Source organism: Ipomoea triloba, chromosome 12 (genome assembly GCF_003576645.1).
Source record: "Ipomoea triloba cultivar NCNSP0323 chromosome 12, ASM357664v1".
NCBI lineage: Eukaryota > Viridiplantae > Streptophyta > Magnoliopsida > Solanales > Convolvulaceae > Ipomoea > Ipomoea triloba.
This window is the reverse complement of record NC_044927.1, coordinates 23,724,820-23,741,686: the sequence shown is the minus strand read 5'-3', so window position 1 is coordinate 23,741,686 and position 16,867 is coordinate 23,724,820. Positions and strand designations below refer to the sequence as shown.

General features: G+C 38.6%; 2 protein-coding genes across 2 annotated transcripts; one reads left to right on the top strand and one right to left on the bottom strand.

The window, feature by feature from the left end:
• The first annotated feature begins 354 nt into the window (after positions 1-354).
• Positions 355-7,531, top strand: LOC115999832 (pleiotropic drug resistance protein 2-like). Its single transcript, XM_031239762.1, has 18 exons — positions 355-737; positions 836-956; positions 1,298-1,386; positions 1,463-1,547; positions 1,939-2,229; positions 2,305-2,395; positions 2,827-3,727; positions 3,811-3,971; positions 4,127-4,230; positions 4,319-4,484; positions 4,572-5,122; positions 5,230-5,520; positions 5,598-5,681; positions 5,758-5,891; positions 5,988-6,215; positions 6,334-6,505; positions 6,590-6,844; positions 7,247-7,531. The coding sequence occupies exons 1-18, from the start codon at positions 355-357 to the stop codon at positions 7,529-7,531; spliced, it is 4,392 nt and encodes a 1,463-aa protein (XP_031095622.1).
• Positions 7,532-8,146: 615 nt separating this feature from the next.
• Positions 8,147-16,405, bottom strand: LOC115998119 (protein GLUTELIN PRECURSOR ACCUMULATION 3). Its single transcript, XM_031237598.1, has 16 exons — positions 16,140-16,405; positions 15,919-16,016; positions 14,948-15,086; positions 14,835-14,863; positions 14,568-14,664; positions 14,426-14,481; positions 14,216-14,323; positions 13,355-13,411; positions 12,588-12,679; positions 11,971-12,055; positions 11,037-11,189; positions 10,025-10,125; positions 9,345-9,503; positions 9,115-9,227; positions 8,568-8,658; positions 8,147-8,412 (listed from the first exon to the last, which is right to left on the bottom strand). Exons 1-16 carry the CDS (start codon positions 16,199-16,201, stop codon positions 8,344-8,346), a joined length of 1,509 nt encoding a protein of 502 aa, XP_031093458.1. The 5' UTR covers positions 16,202-16,405; the 3' UTR covers positions 8,147-8,343.
• Positions 16,406-16,867: the final 462 nt, after the last annotated feature.

The following is a 16,867-nucleotide window of genomic DNA, read 5'->3' as shown; positions in this document are numbered from 1 at the left end:
TATATGTTTGTGACTCCAAATTTGTCTGCTTCATAGGAAGAACAAGAACATGAATATCTTCCAACTTAAAAAAATACATGTTTTCTTGGGAAACCCAAAAATAGACAACACTTTGGATAAAAGCTAGTCTTAAAACTCTTAATACCCAAATTTGGCATTACTCTTCTGTCTGTATCTGCAGTGATCACTATATATACTCACTGTTTCATTCATTCATCAACCATCAGCTCATCATCTCAAAACCAAAACCCAAAAACCAAAACAACATTCTTAACTGTTTCCCTAACATTCTTGAAAAAAAACAAAAATTAGAGTGCTTCTGATTGGACTTAAGAGTTGTGCAGTTTTTTCAGAATGTCTGAAACAGTGAGAGGAGGGGATGAGCTGATGAGGTCCATGAGCAGGAAGGGGAGCTTCGCGTCGGCTAGCAGGAAAGGCTGGGCTTCTGCAAGTTTACGCGAGGCGTTTGGGGCGCCAGATGTGTTTCAGAAGAGTGGGAGGGAGGTGGATGATGAGGAGGAGCTGAGATGGGCTGCTCTTGAGAGGCTGCCAACTTATGACAGGATGAGAAAGGGGATTTTGAAGCAAGTTTTGGATAATGGGAGGGTTTTTCATGAGGAAGTGGACATTGGGCATATGGGGGTGCAGGATAAGCAGCAGCTTATGGATAGTATACTCAGGGTTGTTGATGAGGATAATGAGAGGTTTCTTCTGAGGCTTCGGGATCGAATTGAGAGGTAAGATCATAGACAAGAGGTCTGGGAATGTAGTCTGTTATGTTGCTGGTATGTATGTGTTTTTTTTTATTGATTTTTGTTTTTTGGTCTGATGATAGGGTTGGAATCAAGACTCCAGAAGTTGAAATCAGGTTTGAGAATTTGTCAGTTGAAGGAGATGCCTATGTTGGGAGCAGGGCTCTTCCCACTTTGCTGAATGCTACCATTAATTCATTGGAGGTAGTTAAATTAGTTATTTTCCCACTTTGCATCTCTTGCCCAAAGGGTGAAATTCCTTTGTTCCAGGGCCCACACTCCCCGACCCGACAGAACAACTTAGGTGGGAGGCGAGGAGCCCACCACATTGGGCTGGTGTAACTCTCACACTGTGACTCCTATGTCTTGGCCCAAAATCTACTACCAATAACCAACTGAGCTGCCTGTGCAAAATTTACTACCCAATAACCAATTGAGTTGTCTGTGTAGACCCACTTTGCATTTCTTAAACCAAGAATGTGTTGTGTTTATCTCATTTAGTACTAATATCTGTGTTTCCTATTGATTTTCTTGGTTGTTAACAGGGAATCCTTGGACTCTTGAGGCTTTCACCTTCTAAGAAACAAGCTGTCACAATATTAAATGATGTTTCTGGGATTGTAAAACCATCAAGGTATGCATTATTTCTACATTCAAAACTCCCCTTTTTCCTGGATTCTTTCTTCTTATCTGGACATTCTGATTCCTAGGTTGACATTGCTTCTGGGACCTCCAGCCTCTGGGAAGACAACATTGCTAAAGGCACTTGCAGGGAAATTGGAGAAAGATCTCAGGGTCTGTAAAAAATTTAGAAAATCCTATTAGCTTTACCTCTAAAATCTTGAAATATTCTGATTTCTTTCCTTTGTAATTGTTCGATGAAGGCTGATAAAGGGTCAAGTCTAGCAACTGGTTGTTAGGGGATTGTTGGGCAGAGGCCAATGAATGGCCAAGTCCAGCACCCTACCTCTCAAAAATGTGATGGCAGTATAAGGAAAATAAAATTGTGCATTCACTGTGAGTTATAGCTTTTGGCGTAGTGTGAAGGGTTAGGTGTTGGGTAGAGGCTGGTGAAGGGCCAAGTCCAGCACCTGACTCTCGAAAATGTGATGGCGGTATAAGGCGTCTGTTAGCTATAGCTTTTGGCGTAATAATAAGCGCTTAATGCTAACAGTAATAATTGCAGGTGAAGGGGAAAGTCACTCATTGTGGCCATGAATTGAAAGAGTTTGTGCCTCAAAGAACAGTGGCATACATTAGTCAGAATGACCTCCACCATGGTGAGATGACAGTGAGGGAGACAATGGACTTTTCGGCGCGCTGCTTTGGAGTTGGCAGTAGATATGAACTGCTAGCAGAGCTATCAAGGAGAGAAAAAACTGCATCAATCAAGCCAGACCCTGAGATAGATGCATTCATGAAAGCCATATCGATAGCGGGGCGAAAGACTAGTCTGATCACTGACACTGCTCTCAAGGTTTGAAACTTCCTAGCCTGATAATAATGTGTTTTCTTCCATCTGAAATGGCTGATAAGTTTTGGTTCATTATAGATTCTTGGGCTGGATATCTGCTCTGAGACAGTGGTGGGAGATGACATGAGAAGGGGCATTTCAGGTGGACAAAAGAAGCGTGTTACAACAGGTAAATGAACATACAAAATCCATTATGAAAGCAGTCGTTTCTTGATTTCTTGATTTCTTGCCCACAAAAGGCAAATCCCGAAAGCATTTTTGTAGAGGTAGTAAATCACGGTGATTGAGCGACCCATTAGGTGGACAGTCGTTATACCGTGGACCATATGGTCCACAAATGGCTGATACTGCAGTTGTGTTGAACTGATACTGCAGTTATGTTGACGGATGAAATGGTCTCTGTTCCGCGCAACTGCAGTTCCCTTTCAACACAATTGCAGTATCAGTTCAACACAACTGCAGTATCAGCCATGACCATGGTCCACACTATAATTTGCATTAGGTGGAAGGACCAGCGTTTGGTGCCCGGTGTCATTTCTTGATTTCTGTTCTCACAGCATTGTGATCTTGATCTGTTTCCCAATTCTTGATTGAGTGCAGGTGAAATGTTGGTTGGGCCAGCAAAAGTGTTTCTAATGGATGAAATCTCCACAGGCCTCGACAGTTCCACAACGTTTCAGATTGTCAACTACATGAGACAGATGGTTCACATCATGAATGTGAGCATGGTAGTGTCTCTCCTTCAGCCTGCCCCCGAGACCTTTGATCTATTCGATGACATTATTCTGTTATCCGAGGGGCAGATTGTGTACCAAGGTCCACGGGGGCATGTTCTCGAGTTCTTCGAGAGTGTGGGGTTCAAATGCCCCGAGAGGAAAGGGGTTGCAGATTTTCTTCAAGAGGTGACCTCAAAGAAAGACCAGGAGCAGTACTGGTCCAAGAAGAACATGCCATATCGATACATCTCTGTGCCCGAATTCGTTAGGCACTTCTCCTCGTTCCACACTGGCCAGAAGCTCTATGGTGAGCTTGGAATTCCATTTGACAGAAGTAGAGCCCACCCTGCAGCACTGGTGAGGGAGAAGTACGGGATTTCCAACAAGGAGCTCTTCAAGGCCTGCCTGTCTCGAGAGTGGCTGTTGATGAAACGTAACTCGTTTGTGTATATATTCAAGATTTTTCAGATAACCATCATGGCAATCTTCACCTTCACAGTGTTCTTCAGAACGAAAATGCCTTATGGTGAAGCAGAAGATGGGAGTAAATTCTATGGTGCACTCTTTTTCAGCCTCATAAACGTAATGTTCAATGGGATGGCCGAGCTTGCACTCACCATTTTCAGACTTCCCGTCTTCTTTAAGCAAAGGGATTCCTTGTTTTACCCGGCTTGGGCGTTTGCTTTGCCTATCTGGCTTCTCAGAATCCCGGTTTCCCTGATAGAGTCTGGGATATGGATCCTCCTCACTTATTACACTATCGGTTTTGCTCCTGCTGCTGATAGGTAACATTAATACCCACATCTTGATTCTTGAACACACTTGTCACATTGTATCATCAAACTGACTACATCTCGAAAACTTTCAGGTTCTTCCGACAGTTCTTGGCATATGTAGGCATCCATCAGATGGCTTTGGGCCTGTTTCGTTTCATCGCAGCCCTTGGAAGGACACAAGTTGTTGCCAACACACTTGGAACCTTTACTTTGTTGTCGGTTTTTGTCCTAGGTGGTTTCATCATTGCCAAAGGTAACAACTTTAAGATCAATGATTGTTAAGAGTCCCACATTGAAAAATATGAGAGAAACATATGGATTTATAAGATCATGGGTATAGCTCAGTCTTTTAGTGTTGTATAGCTCAGTTGAGTGACTTTGGCCGATACCATTCTCTTTCGTGTGCAGATGATCTTCAGCCATGGATGAAATGGGCTTACTACCTTTCTCCCATGTCATATGGGCAGAATGCAATTGTTATTGTTGAGTTTCTTGACAAAAGATGGAGCAAGGTATCCTTAAACAACAATTTTCAATGAAAATTTACCATTTTTGCTTCACAATTTCATACTTAAAAACATGTTCATTAATCTTTTGCAGTCCAACAATGATACAAGCTTCCCTGGGAGTACAGTAGGAAAGGAACTTCTTAAAGCAAGAGGGATGTTCACAGAGGACCATTGGTACTGGATCTGTGTCATTGCGCTGTTTGGCTTTTCGTTGTTTTTCAACCTGTGCTTCGTTGCAGCACTGACATACCTAAACCGTAAGAAATGCTCTTTTGCTGTAACTTTTTTCACCAAAATGGAAAATTTTGGTTTGGACTAATTTATTTTGTGAACTTAAAATGCAGCTCTTGGAGAAACCAAATCCATTGCAGCAAATGGGGAAGGCGATCAGTGCAAGGAAAAGAAGACGAAAATGATCACAGAGAGAAGTTCGGCTTCTACTGCTGCAATGATTGCAGAAGACACCACAGATGGTTCAATCAAGAAAAAGGGAATGGTGTTGCCATTCCAGCCCTTGTCTCTTTCGTTCGAACATGTGAATTACTACGTCGATATGCCTGCTGAAATGAAAAGCCAAGGAATTGAGGAGACAAGGCTGCAGCTATTAAGAGATGTGAGCGGGGCTTTCAGGCCCGGGGTGTTGACAGCACTGATGGGTGTGAGTGGGGCTGGAAAGACCACTCTGATGGATGTTCTAGCTGGGAGGAAAACCGGGGGATATATCGAAGGAGACATCAGCATTTCGGGCTATCCCAAAAACCAACAGACTTTTGCTCGAGTCAGCGGGTACTGTGAGCAGAATGATATCCATTCCCCACATGTTACAGTCTATGAATCCCTTCTCTACTCTGCCTGGCTGCGCCTTCCCTCAGAAGTTGATGCAGAAAAACGAAAGGTTTTTTCCACTTTTCCTCGATTCTCTAGACATCCTTTATAGCACTATCAACTATGCCTTATTGCCTTAGCTCTGAATCTCTGATGTGTTCTTGAAACTCTACTCAGGTGTTTGTTGAGGAAGTGATGGAGCTCGTTGAGCTGAATGTGCTGAGAGACGCGCTGGTTGGGCTCCCGGGAGTGGATGGTTTATCGACTGAGCAGCGAAAGAGGCTCACCATTGCTGTGGAGCTCGTTGCGAATCCTTCCATTATCTTCATGGATGAGCCAACATCTGGCCTGGATGCTAGAGCTGCAGCTATTGTTATGAGAGCTGTGAGGAACACAGTCGATACTGGAAGAACCGTCGTCTGCACAATCCACCAACCGAGTATCGACATTTTTGAATCGTTCGATGAGGTACTTACTTATCAATCGAAATCCAAACCATTTGGAATCTGTGAATATTGTGATCACATTGGAACTGTTTTCTGCAGCTGTTTTTGATGAAAAGAGGAGGGCAGGTCATTTATGCCGGTCCTCTTGGGCGCAACTCCCAGCATCTGATAGAATACTTTGAAGTAAGTCTCGTTTTCAATCGCTCGTTACAGAATAAAAAGAATAGTGTCTGATAGAAAAAAGTTGGAAACCTTGTAGTCCATTCCCGGGGTTACAAAGATCAAAGATGGATACAACCCTGCAACCTGGATGCTAGAAGTCAGCACTGCATCAGTTGAAGCTCAACTCCAAAATGACTTTGCAGAAATCTATTCCAACTCTGATCTATGCAGGTATTTAAACCCATCAAGAAACTGAAATGGTGAAAATTTGTGAAATCCCTCGCCTATTTTGAGCTAAATACTCGTCTCGCCTTATCTGAACTGCAGAAGGAACCATCAGCTTATTAAAGAGCTGAGCTCTCCAGCCCCGGGGTCGAAGGACCTGCATTTCCCTACAAAGTACTCTCAGCCATTGTTGACTCAATTCAAGGCTTGTTTCTGGAAACAGTACTGGTCATACTGGAGGAATCCACAGTACAATGCTATCCGGTTCTTTATGACTATAGTTATTGGACTCATATTTGGGATCATTTTCTGGGACAAAGGAGGGAAATTGTAAGGGGATTTTCTTGAATAAGCCCTCCAGTTCTTTTGTTTATACCAAAAAAATAAAAAAAGATTCTTTCTTTCTTTCTTTCTATCTAACAAAATAATATACCACTCTCTGAAACAGCCATAAACAACAAGACTTGGCAAATCTTATGGGAGCAATGTATGCTGCTGTTCTGTTCCTGGGAGGAACAAACACTTCTGCTGTCCAATCTGTGGTGGCTGTGGAGAGAACTGTGTTTTATCGGGAAAGAGCAGCCGGGATGTTTTCAGCCCTGCCTTACGCGTTTGCCCAGGTAAGCAAAAAAAAACGCCCGAAAGATTGTGGTTGGACTTGAAAACTTGGTAGGGGATTAACTGCTTTGCTGTTTCTTTAACAGGTGACAGTAGAAACCATGTATGTTCTTATTCAGACACTGGTTTACAGCCTTATTCTGTACTCTATGATTGGGTTCGAGTGGCAAGCTGTTAAGTTCTTGTGGTTCTACTACTATGTGTTCATGTGCTTTGTTTACTTCACACTCTATGGAATGATGCTCCTTGCCCTCACTCCAAGCTACCAAATTGCTGCCATTGTTATGTCTTTCTTCCTCAGCTTCTGGAACCTCTTCTCTGGTTTCCTCATTCCCAGAAGTGTAAGTGCTACTCATACTCTAAGCCCCTTTCCTCCAATTTGATTCTTGTAAGAGATGATGGACAAGTAAAGAGAACAAAGAGTGGCAAACAAACCATAAACTGTCAAAATTTCTCAGCTCTCATCATACCAACTAGTCAAAATACAATCATCTGGGCAACCCAGCCAAGTTGATCAGACTGTTAGCTTCATAACCACAAGGTTGCAAGGTCAACTTTCAATGGGAGTGGCCTATTGGCATTTTTGGTTTGATCTGGTCAGCTATGGTGACCTAGGCTGGTTTACCTTCTTGTGGTGCTTTGCTAGTTAGGGTCACAAGGCAAGATTGACCTAGTGCACACCCTCGAGTAGTGGTTGTGGATTTTCCATTTATAACAGCATTTGTTTTCCTTCCAATTTGCAGCAAATTCCGGTGTGGTGGAGGTGGTACTACTGGGGTTCACCAGTGGCATGGACAATCTATGGGCTTATAACATCTCAGCTTGGAGACAGAGGTGACCTAGTTCATGTTTTCAAGCACGACGCCAACAGTTTGAACTACGTGCCATTGAAGGACTATCTTAAAGATTATCTGGACTATGAGTATGACTTCCTGGGAACTGTTGCTATTGCTCATATTGGATGGGTGCTCCTCTTCTTCTTTGTCTTTGTGTATGCCATCAAGGTCCTCAACTTCCAAAGGAGATGATCATCATAACCATAACCATAATACGTGAGAATTATATTGAAGAGTAATTATGTTTTTCTGTGTGGATTAGCTTTAAAAAAAATAGGGAATTGGATTTTTTTTTCCTTGGCTTTTTTCCTTCCTTTTGCCATTTATTATTGTAGCATGAATATTCATTTATCGTCGGGGAAAATAAATATGTTTGTATAACGTTTGTGTGCAAAATGCAATAAAAGATTGAATTTACCAACTTCTCTTTTTAATTAACTGATTGTATGTTCTAAAAATATTATGTTACTTGATATTTACTCTTTTCGTCCAATACTCTTTTTACTGAAATGTCATTATATAAATCTAGTGAATTAATAAATTGGATTGGATAAAATGTTTTCTCCTAAATAAATTAATAGAATGATTACATTGCATCTATACATAAATGATTACATTGGCAGAAGTAATTAACATCATTATCATGCCAAAATTCAAATGGAAAGTTCATCTCCAACAAAAGCAGTGAACATAGTTTGCAGAAATCAGTGGTTGTATGAGTTTATGTGATGAACAGAATAACCTGTAAGTTCATCATGGCATGCTGCATTTCTCTTGTATATTCCATAAACTAAACTGCAACGACTCTCAACCATGTAAGTGTTGGTATTGGTATGGTAACAAAGCTTCTGGCCTTATTCGTTTAAACTACAAGCAGAATGTGTTAATCACAAAATCGAAGAATTTGACGTGAATAAATGCACAAGAAAATAATACAGCAAATGTTTTTATGTGGAGTTTACATGTATCACGAAACCATTTAAAATCTTGAATTCAATGCACATCTAATTTACTCCTGCAGTGGATACTTGTCTATATTCTGCCAGCAAATGTGGGATGTCATCCATTCGCAACTGAAATTCATTCAAAAATTTTTAAATAATAAAATAATCAGAAGCTAGTGATAAGAGTTGAAAAAGAACACTAACAGATATATTCAGAATTTAAATTCATCCGCCAGTTAAGATAAACTCAATGAAGGACAGAAGCCCCAAAAAAAAAACTTTACCTGTTCAACATTTCTGACATGATAGAATCGATATGTCTCTTTTCTGAGAAACCCGGGATCTAGAGACTGTAAAAAATATTCAACCTTTTCTCTGCATACCAAAAGATAAGAGCTAGTTGAGCAAGTTACTATCAATTGACTTGAAAAACATTACAATCAAAGTGGTAGCTTGAAGAAAAGAAATGGAGGATAAATTAAGGAAGGGAATGTCTCTCCCTCTCCCTCCACATATCCCTCCTTCACTAGGAAAATTACTGAAACTAGGAAAAAAATATTTTTCTTTCCTTGCAAACAAATATTAGTAGAAATTAAACTTTCTCAGAAAGTGAACATTGTGCTGGATGGCTAAAACAAAGATCAAAGCAGTATTCATTAAAGATTAAGTAATTATTGGAGTCAACTGAGTGTGATTCCCTGTCCACCTGGGTTGTTCTCATGGACAAGAAGAAGACTTAAAGTCCATATTTCCTTGAAATGTAAAGTCACTTATGCTAGTGTGTAGTAAAACAGGATTTAATGTTTTGGACGAATAAAAGTTTGCTCTTACTTTTGATTTAAGGTGACCAAACGTTGATAGTCTCGCAGCAACGGGCTAAGTTCCTTCAATTGAATTGATTTAGGCAACGCATTCCTCCAGCGCTCACGAAGTACTCGTATAGCCTTTAACCAAAAGATGATGATTAAAGTATTAAACCACTGTGTGTGTGTGTGTCTGTGTATGTGTACTCATATGCCATATATTTAGCAAATCATAGCAATCAAACCAAGAACCTGCACCTGTTTACTGTCAAGAGCCCCTCCGACCAACTGAGTTGCTAGTTCAATAAATTCCCTATCTTCCATCTCATCCATAGTTGGCTTTGGATTTGAAAGTGAAACAGAAATTTGCAATCTTTTCTGCAATTCTGAGACAGAAGATTCTCCCACATGACTTTCCTGTGAAGAATAAAAGCATGGTCATTCTACCATAAAAAGCCTCCCAGGCTCCCATTTCAAAGATCTCTATATGAGACAAAAAAGCACCTATCCTGTTATATAATTTTCACTCCTCCAAAAAATCAAAACATTCTACATGAAAGTTGGAGTAACCTCTAGAAAAAGGTGAAGAAGTAAACATGATAAAGCAGTTCTCTCAGAAAGCTGTTAAATATGAAGTTACTTGAGTTTAGTGACTAGTGAAAAAGTTTTCTTCAAGTAAATATAAAACAAGTTATTATTTGAGTACACTCTAATAAAAAAGAGTGTACTCCAATGGAGTACAAAAAAGGAAGTTGCAGGAAAGAAAAGGTTTACTCTGTTTTGTTATACACAATGGAGTATTTACATGAAATAATGCTTGTGGAAGATATTTGGCCCTTGATTCTGAAGGGTAACCAAGGAACTCCTTGAAGATGTACATTTCATTAAATGTAAAAAAGTTACAGAGACATAATAACTGAGGCAAAAATCTACATTACCTTGTCATCTGAAAGGAATTTACTTTGTGCCATGGTGGCACCATGTTTTCCAGAAACAGCTTTGGGAGGAGATGGTGTTACCCGCTTTGCAACTGGATCCTCTACAAAACAAAGTAAAAGCATAAACAAGTAGAAAAGCTAAATTCCACAGTACAAGGCAAGCTAGCAGTGAATCTTGAGGAGAAATAGAAAATAGGAAACCATTCTTTTGTTCAATACAAGAAATAGCTCATTGGATACCATTTTTGGTGTACTTACAATGTTCAGCTACTCCTACCCGAGGTCCACCTAAGATGCTGACTGGACATCTATTTTAAGCTTAGATGTCTTCTTTTTATAATAAACAAGTTACATGTATGTGGATCATTCTACCAATATAAAATTTCAAAAAAAATTGTTATGATGCAGCAGTGACTTGTGAAGTGGGGATAAAGTACAGTTATAAAGGAAAACAGGATTCCATAGCAACTTAATAAATAAGCATGCTTATAATTTTAATCTCCACTTGATTTAATTTGTGATTTGGTTAACATGTGTGCTTAATAAAGCTTAGCTACCAAAGTAGATCACCTGGGTTACTGAAAGGCTATAAAGGTTTAGAAGTAGGAGTCTTGAAATGCTGACCTTAATATGTAGCCCTACATATTTAACTTAATAGAGTGAATCTATTTTGAAAGACTGGGATTTTCTGAAAGGAGAAGGAGAGGGACTGGAAGCAGAACAAAGAGTCAAAGACAACCAAAAGAAGTTTCTAGAAGAAGCAGTGATGGAAGCCCTAATTTTTGAAGACTTGAAAGCATTACATATCAGTATGTCACCATTTCTTCGAGAGTAATAAAGAATAATAGAGAGTAAGTCAAGCATAGAATTCAAATAATTCTGTGGAAATACATTATTCCAAAAAAGTAAATAAGCAAAAATTATATTCTACTTGTAACTTTGAAAAGGAAAAACACCAGTACACCACATATAATAAAACAGACAATCACACCAATTGGAAAAGAGTCAGTACCTTCTGGAACTAACCACCACAAATCACCATAAGTTGATTTGCCATCAAAGCCACCAAATAATAAAAATCGTGATCCAATGGATGTCATTGAATGGTATGCTCGAGAATCAGGGGGTTCATTGCTGGTTGGTAGGCGTTTCCATTGTACAGACACTACATACACAAATTCCCATAATAAGTTACTGCAAGAACTGAAGCATGACATTCCAAAGATTAAACCTTACTAGGTAATATGGCAGCTGAAAAACTATTTGACACAAATTATAAGCATTAATAGTGGCAATAAAAGCATTATAAGAAGGTTAAGATTAGAAATAAAATCTTGGTAAGGGAACTTTTGAGTTTAATATACATGCATAATAGTATTAACACGCGTCAATAGTACATGATAAGATTTTTCAAGCTCTGTCAACGGCATACACAGTCCACCGTCCTCCACAATTTAAAGGATTATGCTGCTACTCTGACTTATTTTACTAGTGTTCCAAATATCTTTCTTCCCCAAATTTCTATTTATTCTGTGGAAAATCAGGAAACTTTGGCTGTCAAAGTTACCAAATCCACGGCTGTCTTATTTGCTTTCATTTGTTACTCAATATAGCATGGTCACCTTTGTATTAGGGGAAATAGAATATGCATAGTTGTATGTAATATTAGCTTTCCAATTTCTTTTTGTTTCTTTCTAGTCTTTGTATTCTCTCTAAGCGATCACCCGTTTGTATTCATTTGATTAAGATGATAATAAAAGTTACTCTTCTATCCTTTTAAACATTCTAGCTTGTTTCTCTTTATCATGAGCATGCTTCCCTATATAATATAACTATATTGTTCTGATATTCCTAAAGAGGAAATTTTTTGAATGTGTATCTTAAGTTGGCAAAAGTATATCTGACAGGACCACCATCACCAAACTTTGGCTAACAAGAATACTTACCCCTATCCAGAACAATACAATCATTGTAATAAATGTCATACCGACTCAACCAACCACCAGTTCCATGCCCTCCAAATAACATAAGCTGCATGAAGAAAGTATTTCAAAATATTACAGGAAGGAGAATGAGTTTGAGTATCAATAGTAAGTGAAAATTACAGAAATAGAAGTACAAAAATAAACTTCAATCACCAAAAAATCACAAAAATACAGAGTAATAAAATTTAGAGTAGGGAATGCACTAGAAGTAAAGGGTACATACTTGCAGTAAGACAAAGAAGTTATACAAAAATTCAGATAATTTGAAGAAAAAAAAAAATCAGAACCAACATCCTACAAGTCAAGAACTCTACTCCAGATATTCACAGGTTCTTGTTATAGTCTGTCCTTCTATAATATGATGTATGCTCAAGCAACAATAGATCTGCATGTAGATCTAAGAATGTGTTTTTCTATTTACCAACCTATACACAATTCACCAAAAATACCAATGTGCAAGCTGCAATCAACTTATTCCAATTATTTTCCTTTCTCCACTGATTACTCAATCAAATTTACTATGACTATAGCCTGTATAGGATGTCAGAATAAAATGAGGGGGGATAAAGGGTAGTTACATTGTGACCTCCAGATGTAACAGTATGCCCACAACGAGGTGATGGAGCTTGGCCTGGAAGCTTCAACTGGGTCCATCCAGGAGTTTCATTCTCTTCCTTCCACAACAAATACAAAAACACAGCAGTAAATTCTCTGAACATATAGAAAATGTGAAAACCGACAGTGCGAAGCAGTTGACAAGAAATAAAATTTAAGACCAACAATTGCCATGGTTACAGCCTACATATTTGCAAATTCAAGGTGAACTACCTTCAAACTATTTCAATTTGCAATAGGAAACAGAAGTTAAGAATAATATTAAAAGCTGTATTGTATAGGATTGTCAACCAAATAGGCTATTTGACCCAACATATGCCCATATGACTCTTGGCAAATATATGGGACTGAATTGTTATCAGTGTTTCAGAAAACAAATTTCTCAGAAGACGTGCAGGAGATAGGACTTATATACAATATAGTATATAATCTATGGGCAATATAGTATTAGTGTCTATAAAGAGAATGATATAGACATGTTACTTGGAACTCCTTAGTCCTTAACTGCTTCTACTGCCCTCACAGAGAATAGAAGGTGGGTCAGTCATCACTGCCTTCAGTGTCTAGTGTAAAAATATACTGAACAGACCCATTACATAGCTGTATCTATGTTTCTTTCACATATAAACTTACATCAAAGAATGCTGAAATAGTGAAATACTATTATCAGAAATTGAAATGAGTCATGACAAACTGAAGGAATCAAGGATACTTGTAACACTGTGATTACCTCCTTCAATTAGGCCCTTCAAAGCCCATAAATCACCCATAATTGGCCCTCCACCTCCTGCCCAGAGCAAAGAAAGCCACTGCTATCAATTTGAAATCTCATATAGGAATTTAAAGCATATATTAATACATAGGGAAGTTAAGATAGAATATGTGGGTGCAAAGCCCAACGGAAAGGTTTCAGGGAAAATTTAGAAAAAAAGAGGAATCAGTTTTATATCGTATAAAGATGAAAGCATTTCCCATTAGGCATTAGAACCCACATTATACAAGGGATACCTTAATGAACTGCCCAGCCAACTTGTTAGATAATGCTAATTTTTCTTTGTCAAATATTCAAATCATTTTATTGAAATGATAGTGCTCATTTTTCTTTTCCTTTCATTTGGCATAAGTGACAGAGGATCACAATTTTCATTTTCTTCTGTCAAATGAACAGCTAAGCAAAAATTAGAAACAATCAAACAAAAATGTGGAAGGGTGACATATACAAGAACTTCAAAATCACCAAATTTGAAAATTTTAATGAAATGATGATTATGAAGTTACAGAAGAATAGATCTCAAAGCAAATTAGTACTTCCAATCACATAAAACTCCAGTATTTTTTCTGAATCAATTTCATACACCATGACAATTCATAAAGGAAATAACTACCCGATAGGTCAAATTTTGCAAAGTTTTATATCAATCTTTAGTTGAATTTATTCATACATGTGCACGTGCTAATTGATTTTGTCATTCAGCAAAGAAAAATAAACAAATAAAATCTAAAGCATCATTTACAGCTGACCACTACATGATCAAAACAGAAAGGCCAGAAGAATGAATTGCGGATGGTGTTTTCCTCTGAATTTCATTACCTCTACCACCATAGACAAGCAACCTTTTCTCAACCATAGTAGCAGTATGGCCACATCTTGCTGGAGGTAAAGCTCCAGAAACAGACAACTCTGTCCACTCAAGAGAAACTGCATACAAAGGAAGGCAATTCAATATGTTAGATATAGGATATTATTTTAATCTGAAGATAAAACTACAGTAAATCTATAATTTCTTAATAAAGGCAATACTTGTGTCCAAAATATAGACATCTGACAACCACTTTTTACCATCCCAGCCACCATACCTGCACTCCATTTACAGCTAAATAAGACCTCAGGAAGAGGATAAAACAAGATAAGCATTGTTAGAAAGCAAAGTGCAGAAACTCACATAACAATTTTACTGTTTCCAATGGCTGAAGCAGCTGCAAAGTCCCTAGCTGAAGGCAAATCACCGAAACTTGTAAGTTCTGACCATTGCCAGATATCTGGAAGAAAGAAATGGACTCAGGCACAATATATTAAGCAAAAGAGCATCCCATGAGCAGTGCATTTTCAATTTGATCCACTCAGTGTCAACTGTCAAGCTTCCTTCCCTTTAGTAAAAGTTTTCTCAACATTGCAGTTTAGCCAAAGCTTTATAAGAATCTATCCTTACCAGTATCCAGTACCCAAAAGTCACCTAGCCTGCAAGTAAAAGACACCTTTTCATAACCAAGAATGATGGCCTTTAGTTAACACGAGTAATGGAGGTTTCTGGTTATCACAAACCTTTTACTGCCATATCTCCCACCAAAAATGAACATATGACAGTCAATTGCAATAGCAATGTGAAATGCCCGTGGGCAAGGGCCCACTCGGTCATCAGAACCACTGCCAGTGCACTCTGGCTGAAACCATAATCTGTTCTCTGAAACATAAAAGCTCCAGAATTTAAGACCTAAAGAGAACTTTTTAATGCCAAGGAAAAGCACAAGCATGATGCAACACACAGGTTTTACTTCCATGAAGATGATCACCAGGCTCACTCTAAAGTCCTATTTAGCAATCTTACTACATTTTGAGACTGAAAAGAACTTCTAGTATGCAAGAGACATTATCAGTGCTTTCTTGACAATTAAAAGCCTGGGATGCAGTAGTTTTGAGTATATTAAACCTTTCAGAGCAGCTGAAGAAGGCTTCAATTGCACAACAATAAAGTCCATGTAGTTTTGACAGATAAGAGGTGAGATGGTGAAAGTGTTTTTCTTTTTTCAATTTTTTTTAATAAAAAAAAGATAAGCAACCATGAAGAAGAAAAAGCACTTAGTGATCTTATACTGCACCCTTCTGAAGGTCCAATCCAATGTAAATTCAACCATGAGCATTCAATGATCTAAACTACAAAAACGATTTAAATCTGTACTCCAATGAGATTGGTAAACAACTTATCTCCTATTTGTTGTGAAAGAATGGAAGTGGATGGATAACAGAACAGATGCACTACCAATACCATACACAACTTAGTAGCACTACTTAGTATTAAAAACGCAATAATGTTACAAAATGTCTCGAAATAACGCAAAGAAACTTATAATTATGCAGTGAAATTCCAGCAATTGTTTTTGAAAGGGATTGGCGGAGGTATGCGACTACAACCTCAAATTTGATTCATCTATGATCCAAAAATAGCCAATTCAAATAAAAGTAGCTACGAATCTGAGATGAGCAAACAAAATAGTGAAAGCTTGTCGCATTCGTACCAATGTCATAAACCGTAATGTCGTTGAGGAATGTCTTGTCTACCAGCCCTCCGAAAACCACCACCTTTGATTTTCCGATGTTCACAGCTGTGTGTCCACTTCAATCGAAATTAACAGTTCGGATTTCTCAGTTATTATTTAATTTATCAGAAGATGAAACGAAATAGACTCGTAATTTAATGAAAACAAAATTTTAAAAAGCAAATGCAGATATTACCAACCTTCGAGGTTGGGGAAGAGCTCCGCCGAAATCGGAAGGAGAAGCTCGAACCCAGTAATGCATCTTCTCTCTCTCCGGCGAATAGTTGACTTCAGATCAGTCGATCGTCTGACGCCGCAGTGGGGAGGCGAGTTTTAAGGTATCGAACCGGGTCCAGCACAACTCCGGTTTACGGTTAGGACTTCCGTTGGGCGCGCCAGGAAGAGCGGTTCGGATAATCGGATACGGCGACTCGGCGAGTATAGATTCCTTTATTATTTACCAGTGTTTTCCAGTGAGCATTTTTATTTTTTAGGGAGGGAGAAATGGAGAATGGTCATTTTAGTTTTTTTTTTTGTTTACTTAAAATTTACTTTTTACTTATTTGATTTGTATTTTGAAAGAAAATTGATGAATTTACATTTTATCCTTCCAATCATGTTAATCTGAATAGTTATTTAAGATGATGGACTAAAATGACCAAACACAAACGCAACCATCCGCATAACCAAAGTCATTCAAGATATCGTGTATAATACTTTATTTACTTGTGTAAAGATCGCTACTATTTAGGTAGTGGGGACACCCTTACTCTTTAGGGATGGCAGTGAGTCGGGGTGGACTATATCCATCACCTGACACACCTTACATTTTCTCTACTCACCCTCACCTCCAACCCGCATCGGGTGGACTTTTTCAGAAACCACTGTCACCCCCACCGGGTGCAACTGCATAATACGGATACCCACC